Below are 10,691 nucleotides of genomic sequence, written 5' to 3'. Positions count from 1 at the left end.
CTCTCCCTCAAATTAGATCAGGTAGCTGGGACCAAAGATGAGACCTCCAATTTCCACAGAAGTGCCCTGTCAGTGTGGTGTAGGGCACTTCCTCCCTCCTCAGCTTCATTAAGGTTTCACTGAGATTGACAAAAAGCCACAGCACTGGAAAAATAACTGGTTTGCTCCATTTCCATTTAAAATGCAGACAAACCAGCTTGCCTGAAGTGAGAGGCTTTCACAGTTACCCGCTAGCTACCCATGGGAAATGCAGCATTGCTGGCACATTTATTGAGTGCTTTAAACTTACTTCTGCCTTTAAATTAAAGCTGCAGATAAATGTAATGTTTCACACATTGCTTGAGAGAGTAGTGTGGGAATTAGAGACTTAATGTCATTACAACACCAAGTGCCTTTCTCTGCCCCACTTGCAAATACAGATATATAGATGCATTTGACAGTTTATGAGGAGGCTGTGCAAAATTGATTCTGAGGAACTTCATCATGCACTGAATGCTGTTGCCTCTGGAGCTTTTTTATGTCAGTATCAGATGCTTTTCAAAACTTAATAGATTTAATATGGTCTCCCCTTCCCTGACCAATTTGCATCTTTGAAATTTTGTGTAATTAAATTTCACCTGACTTCTTACACTTCAATGATGATGAGTTATGAACTGCAGAATCCAGAGGCATGGATTAAAAAATAATAATAAATGCCTTGAGACCAGCATCAGTATCTGAATGAGAATACCTCTTAGATAGTTCCATCATTCCTCTCCTGATGGCAAGCAGAATTTTCAGAGAAAAATTGCTACTGGATAATAAATGTGATGCCTGATGGTCCTACAACACTACATTATAATACCAAGCTCAATTAAGGTCACCTTGATATAAAATTGATATCACAGGAATGGAGAAAGGAAAGTAAAAGGAGCACTGAATGATGCATAAAGCAGGGGAATACAGTTATACAGAAGGGCTGATGAACCTAGGCTTCTTTAAAAATGGAGAAACAATAACTGTAAACAACTACAATGAACTAAAATTAAATTATACTAATCATTTAATTTAACCACTGCCTTCTTACGAACACCCAGCCTAGCACAATGAACAGCAGTAGGATAGCATGAAACCCAGAAGCCACTGCTGTCCCACCCAAAGCCTTACTAACCCAGCAGGCACAGGGGTCAGCTGTGACCTAGAGCATGAAGGCAACTAAGGTGGCACCATGGCTCTGCAAGTTTAAGCACTGCCTGAGCAGCACATGCAGCTCCCACAAAGTGGAAGAGCAGAAAGAAGGGAAGGTGAAGCTGCCTGGAAAAGGAGACGTTACTAGAGAAGCTGACATTGCAGAGAGCTCCCTCAAAAACCTCTGCCTCATTTTCCTCTTCTCCAGAATGAGTCCCATATCCCATTTGCATCCTTCTGTGTCATCCTCCTGTGCTAACTCAGAGCTATTTACCACCTAGAGGAATAGAACATAAAATCAGAATTTTCTCTGTTCACTCTCTATTAAGTAAAGATTCTAAAGTTACACCAAGGCAGAACAGAAATGTACAGACAAAAACTTCACATCCTGGAATTTTCTGTTTCCTTTAAAATTTATGATTTTTCTGTAATTCCAGCATTTACTTGATCAGAATGCAATGGGATGAGAGCAGCTGCAATGTGATACAGTATCATAATCTAAAAGAATGAAAAATTAATAGATGAAAATACACATCTCCACCTGAATGCATAATCTATAACATTAGGCAAACAGTTTTATCTAAAAATAACATTATATATATGCTTGTCCACAGTTTCGGTTATTACTGCCTGATAGATTCTAAAGAACTTCAAGAAAATGTCTCATTTCTCTACTACAGGTTTTTTTTTTCTTCTTTTTTGGTGGGGAGGGGGCAAGATACAGTGTCTTGGTGATGCCAAATTTATTTAGGATTTTTAAGATTGATGGTAAACAATAGATTTTATGTTCAGGGAAGGCAATCCAGAGTGTTTATTCTCTGTGCTGTGAGAGTGACTAGCTGCTTGTAACCTTGGATTATTTCTGCAGCCCATGTAAGACCTGAAATAAAAACAGGATGTACAAGAAGACAGAAAAGGGTTCAGGCTTTGTCATTAAATCAAATGTCCAACAGAGTACCATTAACCTGGAAGAGAGTTGAAGCATTTTACACAAGGATGGTTCCTTTGAGGTAACAGTTCTCACAGCAGGCTCAGTCTTCAGTGTTAAAAACCTATCACCTTACTACCAGAAAATGGAATAACAATACCCTATCTTGTGTGTATACAATAATTATATATAGTGGCAAAGAGTGAACAGTCCAGAATGGATTATATTCTGCTATAATAGCAACATGGATGAGACAATTTTCATTTCGGAAGTTCAGGCACGATGAATAAAAAACTTGAGGATTGTTTTTCTAGTTTATTTATGAGCTCTCAATGCAAGGATCTAACACAATATCATTCTTTTTTAATCTAAAAATCTTAAATTTAGTGCTTAAGAAGGATTTTTCCTTCCTGCTGCCTAGGCCAATGTGGGAGAGGAATTTTCTTCCGTACCTCTGTCTCAGCAAACTGGTAAGTGAACATCTGAGCATGACTGCAGGAGCTGCCTGCATCCAGCCCACAAACACACCTATGGGGCATGAAACCTAGTGACATTGAGGCAAACTGCCAAGTTTAAATATCTATGTAAGTTTCACCTATCAGTGATTTACTGATAATTCATTACCTTGCCCTAAAATCCCTTCTGCTGTGTCACACCAAAATTTTTTTCCATCAGCTTTTCTCTTTTTGTATTAGCAGGAAAAGACTGAATTCCTCTCTGCAATCCACTCCTGCCCCCAGCTAGTTTTACATTGTGTTAATACAGTTCTGTTTAAGCTGCTGTCATGAGATGTCTCATAGACTTAGCAGTTTGTCCTTTAAAGCTTGTGTCAGATCTTTCACCTCCCTGAACCTGTGAGTTCCCCAAAGAAGAAAAAGAAGAAAGTGCTCCTTCACTTCTGCTTACAATGTACCTCCCCAATTTCATGCATGGCTGGCTGAAATATATAGTGTGATGCATGTCTTAGAGAGGAATTACACTGCGGTCTTGCATGCATATTTTAACTTTTTTCCCTTTCTCCTTTTGTTACTTCCTAAAATGCAAAGTAAAAGCTGTTAATACGGCAAGTGTATTGTTTCTCTGTTTGTAGGGCAAATAACAGTAACAACACTAATATCTTACTCTTCGACTTCTTTGCCATTTGAAAATCTCAAGCTGTTCTCTATTTACTCCTCACCACATGGTTTACAGACCTTTGTCCCTGAGAATCTCTTAGTGATTTAGTGTATCCAGCCATGCAACCCCTGTGAGACAAGGAAGCATTACAATCATTTTATAAATGTGAAGTTACACCAGAGAGAGATTACAGGCTAAAACTATGCAAGTGCCTAGGTATCCTCCACAGTACATGACAAAAGACAGGCTTGTCACATGGGATACACAAAAAGGCAAGCAATCGTATTGCATTTTCAGCTAATTAACCAAGAGAAAATGTTGAGGACATCACCTCCATAGGTAGGTCCTCTAGCATACATAGTGCAAAAAAAAACCCTCTAAAAAACTGGTGCTTTCAAGTTTTCACAGTAACTGTAGAGACATTCATGCCATTTAAAAATAGTAAGGTTGTGCTATCTAGTGAAATACAGCTTCTTCTGTTATGTCCTCCCATCTAGAAACAGTGAAGGGAAGAGATGAAACTGTGGTTCTGAGATAAGACACCAAGAAGGAGGTTACTGTTAATAAAACTGGAGGCAGACTGAGAATGAAAGAATGTTGCCCTTGCAAGTCTGTCTTTCTAGACATCACATAAATGCTATTGCATGGAGCTTTCCAGGGAAATTAGGTGAAAAATGACCTACTTCTAGTCCCCAGGTGGAATCAAAGTTACAGTAGTCCAACCAAACATGTGCATGACTTTCAAAAGGGAAACACAAAAACCAGTCATCTTACCTTTGATCTCTCAGTCCTAAACCTTAAGGGAGACATACAAAACATCTTCAGAAGGTAACTGCAGTGCAATTTATAACTCTCTTGGCCACCAGGTATCAGGGATCCAATACAGGTGCTGGTTTTGTGACAAATCATAATCTCTCTCCCCATTAACCTCTTCATGTTTCAGTCTGGAAACAAGATTACCTTCCCTGCAATGAAAGGATCATCACTTTAATATGTTTCTCCCTGGTAATCTTCCATCTATCCCACAGACCTTATATCTGTTCTCTCAGTCAGGCTAATTGATAGGTATCTAATGATTTGCATCTGTCTCAGTCTTTATATAGCTTTGAAGCTTGCTGCTTCTATTTCATGCTGGAAGAAAGGCACATGTGCACAGAAGCTTTTTGATGTTTCTTTTTCCAGCTGTGCTTGGAAATAATAAAGTTGATCTAATAAAAAGTAAAAAACAACTTCGACAAATCTGACCTTGCCAAGTCTATCAAGACTGCAACAACACTTCTGCAGAGAACTTTGTATCTGGCCTTGTCAAATACAGGTCATATTAAATTAGCATTTAACAAGCATAGAATTGGAGAGACAACCACCAATATAATCAGCACTTCTTTACCTTTTACTATAGACCCAGAGTAACTCGGGAATGAGTCTGAGGCTTGCAGTGAGTGGGCACACATAAAAAGAGTATTCTAGGGACCTTACTACATGAGATGTCTACCATATGGTTCTTCTCCATGTGAGAAGCCTGACTGAATGATTCAGGCTTCCTCTGCCAATTCTCTGTTAGCAGGCCTATGTCAAGTCACAAAAAACCCTGAAGACAGAAATACAGTAAAATTAAGAACTCAATTTAAGTCCCCTCAGTTAGTACAACTACTGTACCTTTCCTTCTCTTTAATGATATAATTAAATATTTAAAGTGATTAACTCAACCACTTCTTTTTTAATTAAGAGATTACAGCTATTTTGGGGGGACATTTCCTGGGAAGAACATAGGGTTAATTAAGTTTGCTTACTTTCTATGTAAACTAGACAAAAGGGTCTTATTTGAATATCTTGTTATAAGCGGCCAGCAATTACCTCTCATATGTCAGTCTTGATGAAAGCAATATTTCAGTCCTCCCCTTTTCAGGTTGCAGTCCTGTGGCCATCACCAGCTTGGCAGAGCCTGGAAATGCTGTAATTGGGCAGCGTGATGGAGACGAAGCAGATAGGCACCTACGCTTTGGGTACTGTAGGAGCTGGTGTGTTGGAACTGGAGAGTATTGAGAACTTTTGGCCTTTCTCTGTAACCTGCCCAATCAAGGATGCTGCTGTATGTCAGGTTACCAGTTCCTCATCAGTCTGCATGGGGAGTATGGTTTAGCTGAATGGGGAAAAGAAAAATAACAACCTGGACAGAAACACCCCAGGCTGTTTGGCCAGACCAGGAGCATGGAGATCAAAAAGGCTGGACACATTTCACAGGTCATCCAGACCTTTCAAAACATTATCCTTCAGGAATGATCCAGCAGTTAAATCAATACTGACCATTAAGTTACTTTTCCATGCTTTCTGGGCAGAGCAACTCTTGACTGAGCTTGCTGCTTCTGAATCTGGAGCCTGAAGTCAAAAAGAGATCAAGAGCTTTGAACTTCTGTGCTCTGTTTGTAATGGTTATTAGGTCCTTGTAAGATGAAGGGGAAATCCATATTCTTGTTGCTGTAAAGAGAAGGGAGGTTTTCTTGGTGTGACCTGGGAAATAGGGCTGCATTTGTTCAGTGTTACATACTAAACATCACCAGACATGGAACTCTAGGGAAGTTTTAGGCAGCTCAGCACACTTTAAGTAACAAAAAAAACCTTAGTTGTTAACTGTACTTACTACACATTTCTATAAGCATAGCAAGTATAACACTTGTTATGCTAAATGCATCTTAATAACTCTTGAGCTTCAAACTTTTGACTAACAAAGCACTGTAACGAAAATTTTCAAAAGCCACCTCAGGTGTCTTCTGTGCCACTTGACCACGGTATGCTGACAGGGTGCAGTGGGAAGGAGAAGCACCTGCCTGAAGCAGTGACTGATGTCAGTGACTCTGAAGAGTACAAAACACTTTCTTCATTGCTCCTGAGAAGCTGCTTGCAGCTGCAGGCCGGCCTACGAGGAGGACTTTAATAGGAGCAAAGCATCTTTCATCAGAAAATAGCCTGTATCACTATGCAAAAGTGGCAGAAAAGCGTATCTTAATGCAGAAGAATGATTGTAAAGAAACTCCCATTATTTTTCAACTCAAGAGCACCGCTTTCTCTGAATTTTCCACTGCAACCCATTTGAAGGGTGAGAAAAGCAACTATATGGGACAGCTTCTGCACCAGCTATAAACATGTCCTGGTTTCAGTTGGAACAGTTATTTTTCTTCCTAGTAGCTGGTATCGTGCTGTGTTTTGGCTTTACTCTGAGAATAACGATGAGAAGGCTGCATGGTACTTAGTTATGGCTGAGTTTAAATTACAACAAAACACGTAAAAGTGAGGTGCCTTCTAAAGTGTCCTTAAATTAAATACATTTGATTCCCTACTTGTCCCTACTCAACTAAACATATTTTTCCTATAATTCCCAGACCTCCTTTCATTTCTAATCACAGAAATACTTGTGCTGTCTCCAGGCCAGTATTAATCTGCAGGTCACAAACAGACCATGTCACTGAGCAGTGAGGATGTTAATAAAGCAGTGGAGCAATGAACTTTATTTTCTGAGCTTCCATCACCACAGGCAAAAAAAAAGAAAAAACTCAACTGTATTCTAAGTAACTTTTTGGACAAGATATTGTAACAATCTATATATCACTATAGAGGAAAGGGAGTCAAAACCCTCTGTGAAAATTATTGACTTATAACTGATAAACCTGAAAGACTTTATTTACTCTAATTTTATGTTCATTATATGAATATTTTTAGTTTGCAGGAGAGACACAAAGCTGTCATTTACTCACCACTCTTTCAGTTGGTAGTAAGAGGACTATTTAGGATAAGGTAATTTTGGAAATAATATTTGATAACTGCTTGGACATAGAATAATAAAGCAATTTAGCACATATGAGTCTGCACAAGCTGCTACTCAAGCATTTTAAATCAGCTTAGTTCTACTTAGATGGTTAGGAAATTAGACAACAGGAAAAAACAAGAGATCTGAGCAACAAGTGGATTTGCGAGAAAAAGACCTTTCCACAGGCAAAAACCAGACAAAAGAGACTGCTCGTGAAGTAGCCTGTACTTGCAAGTCTAAAATAACTCGGATTAAAATAAAATGGTAACATCTTCTATGATTCTGTTCTATGATTACCAGATGAGATTAAGATTACTGTCTCATTATAAGACAGTAAAATCAGGATGCAGCACCAGGATGCTGTTCCCTAGTGCTGAATATGTGTCCATGCAAAGATTTCTATCTGCAGCCTCTAAAAGCTCCTTTAAACACAGATTAAATACAGATTTTCTGCCCTAATAAGTAAACTGCATATTAAATGTATGCAAAATAATCTAAACTATTGTATTTAAAAAAAAACCAACTTCTCTGTTTTCATTATTATATGTTCACCAACTGCATATGTTATGCATTAGTGCATCATGGATTTTCTGTGTCATATCTGAATTGCTTTTCTTAAATTACTCATGTTATAGACTGTTTAATTTTTCAAGTAAAACTATTTCTTGTTTATTGTTGTGAGAATCTGGTCTCTTCGGGTTCATTTCTACTTCCTTATTTCCCATCTAGTATCTAGTAATCTACAGAGAGCTACAAATTTGTGGCCCTGAATTAATAAATTGTATTTCTAGAGAAGTCCTATTCATAACACCTATACTAAACCACTCAAAATTAACTCTAAGAATGGAAAGTGCCTTGACCTGTTCCCTTCATCAATGGTCCAGGCTCCAAGACTTCCTAAATGTTCAGTGCTTAGAAGCCAGAATACTTGATTTTCAACAGTGACAGGAGAAAGGCGACTCTCTAAATGGTGTTATGAAGCCCCTACCCACCCAACATAATAATTTATCTTGTTTTTAAATGCAAACTTCTTTTCATGCTGATACATGGAGCACTGAAGCTTCCAAAGGAGAAAAAAAAAATATATATATATATAGTTATTAGAAATACAGCTACTGGCCTTAATCTCATTCTCAAAGAGAGATGGGGGGGGGGGGGGGCAGTGAAAAAAATCCTATAGCAGATCTCAGCAGAAAAGGTTAGAATTTGATAAGTTTATCAGGTGCCGAAAGTATTCTGAGATACAATAAAATGACAAATTCAGCGGTGGAAAGGAATATCAACTCTCCTTTTAACCATGTTTCCCCCTAACCCTCAGCTAGGGAGTGCCCTTGCCAGGCTCTTCAGCAAAAACTCCCAAGCAGCATGTTTGACTAATTAAGGTTACATTACAGCACCACCTATCAAAAAAGCATTGTGCTCTTTTGTTTGTAGAACATGTTATCTCCACGAACACTCTGTCTGGCAGAAGTGCCTTGAGAGTGCGTGGCACAGAGAGATACTAATTCCAGAAACTTGCTAGCAAACATGCTAGAAACTTGCTAGCATCGGTGTCAGGTAACTTGTGGTTACAGAGTGGCTCAGAATGAGGATTCAGCTGTGTAGGAGGTTGGCATATATAAAATTGATAACACAGATTCATAGATTTTAGGGCTGGAAAGGACTCTTCTGATATTATTTAGTTCAGCCTGCTGTGTACCACAGTTCTCTCTGCAGGAGGACCTGTAATTTGTGCTTAGCTAGAGTGTATCTTCCAGGAAGACATTCTGAGCTGATCTGAGGACAACAAGCAATAAAAAAATCCAGCTCTTCTCAAGAAAGTTTCTTCCAAAGATTAATAATCCCCAGCATTAAAAAAAAAACCCATGATGTATATCACCAATTTAAATTTGTCTAATTATCTTCCAGTCACGAGTTTACATCATACCTTGTGCCAAGTATGGTAAAAAGCTTCTTAGAGCATAAAAATATTCTTGAAGATTGTTATTCCCAATAACCGAGCTTTAAAAACAAACAAACAAACACCACCCCCCACACACACTTTACAGATCCAGGTGGCTGTCTCTTGCTCTAAGATACCTTTTTTAATCAGCTTCATAATTCATGATTGCATGTTTATAACCCTTTGAAACTGTGGATACTAGAACTGTGTCCAATATCCTGGTCACATAAGGGTAAATAAATCCATACCTATTGGCAAAATTATCTCTTATCCTACAGACCATGTTTACACACCAAAGAGCTCATCAACCCTTTTTGCTATCATGACACACAGATTTCTTATGCAGCTGCATGCCTACACTGCACAGTTTTCTGGCAATAGTACTTTGGACTGTATCTAACCTGGTATCTCCAACGAGATGCTCCACAAAACTAAATAAAGGATAATGGGATGATCGGGAAACAGGTTTCAAAAGCACATTCTTCATCTGAACTAAGGTATCAACACAGGTACTCTATGAATCCTAGGTGCTTTCAAAGTCACTGCTTTCATGGACCTGTATTTGGTTCCAGTAAAATCCCCAGTCACAAATTCACATTAACCACCTGCTTCTTTTAATTATTTTCCATAATTTTTTGTGTCTTTCATGAGCTTTATCAGTAAACACTCTGGAATTATTTTTTAATTATTGATGCAAATCATGAATAACATCAAGCTGACTACTAATTCTGTCAAGAATATACTTTCAATATTCCCAAGAAAGGAGAACACAAAACATGCTGTACTTCAAATGCAACATCTTTTATGTTGAGTGACCATGACCACTCACAGAAGGGTGCTGCAGTTTGCTCAGTCTGCTTGGTTCCATCCAGCAGGCTCCTAAAACAGCCTTGAGGGATGAGACCAACCTGACATGACAGAGCAGAAGAGGTGGCAGGATCATCAGGGAGTTAATTATAGTCATCTTAATGTAAGGAAATACTGAGTTGCCTAAAGACAGAACCATGATATTTCAGCTTGCAGTGGTCTCTGAGGAGAAATGGCAGACCTCTGCTTTGGCTTTTTTCCCCCCGGCTGCTCACGTAAAATTGGCAAGGATAGAGAGTGACAGAAGAACCCACACAGCTGAGGAACAGATGTTGTAAAAAATGTCTTCACCGTGGAATAAAACTCAGTAAGGCAAAGAAGTCATCATCCTTACTTCACATGTGCATTATGAAGGAGCTTTAAAGGAACAGATAATGTATTCAGATGAGCAAACACATTTATTCTCTCAAAGAATGAAAGAATAGCTAATTTGCCTTCACACCTTATGAAACACCAGATTTCTATCAGGGATTCCAAACTCTTTGAAAAATAAAGAGTGTCCTGTTCAAATTAATTCTACAGATATTTACAGGTTTGACCTCAACCCATGAATATCTGGTGGTACGTATGTCCTTTGAGCCCTGCAGTTAGTTAACTACTCCATCCCTCCTGAAAGATTCAACCCACATGACTTTCCAGGCATCAGAATCAAAGACTTTTATGGCAGAGAGCCCAGCTGCCAGACTCTGTCAGCAGGAATAAATGGCTGTGATCAGCCGTGTGACGAGGACAACTTAAAGGGGCACAAAGCAGGAGGAAATGTGTGCAAACTGCTGCTCAGTAAAAAGGATCTGTGAGAATGCAGCAGCAGCAGCAGGGTGAAACAGTGGCAGACGAAATAGAAATTCAAAGGAAGGAGTTGCATGAAT

General features: G+C 38.9%; 1 protein-coding gene across 1 annotated transcript in view; it reads left to right on the top strand.

The window, feature by feature from the left end:
- Positions 1 to 5,180: 5,180 nt before the first annotated feature.
- Positions 5,181 to 10,691, top strand: part of ANXA10 (annexin A10) — a 194,301-nt gene continuing 188,790 nt past the window's right edge. The window contains exon 1 of the mRNA XM_034064426.1: positions 5,181 to 5,300. Coding sequence (XP_033920317.1) covers positions 5,181 to 5,300 — 120 coding nt within the window. The remainder of the gene's footprint in view (positions 5,301 to 10,691) is intronic.

This window comes from Melopsittacus undulatus, chromosome 7 (genome assembly GCF_012275295.1).
Source record: "Melopsittacus undulatus isolate bMelUnd1 chromosome 7, bMelUnd1.mat.Z, whole genome shotgun sequence".
NCBI classification, from domain to species: Eukaryota; Metazoa; Chordata; class Aves; order Psittaciformes; family Psittaculidae; genus Melopsittacus; species Melopsittacus undulatus.
This window is presented reverse-complemented; position numbering and strand designations above follow the sequence as displayed.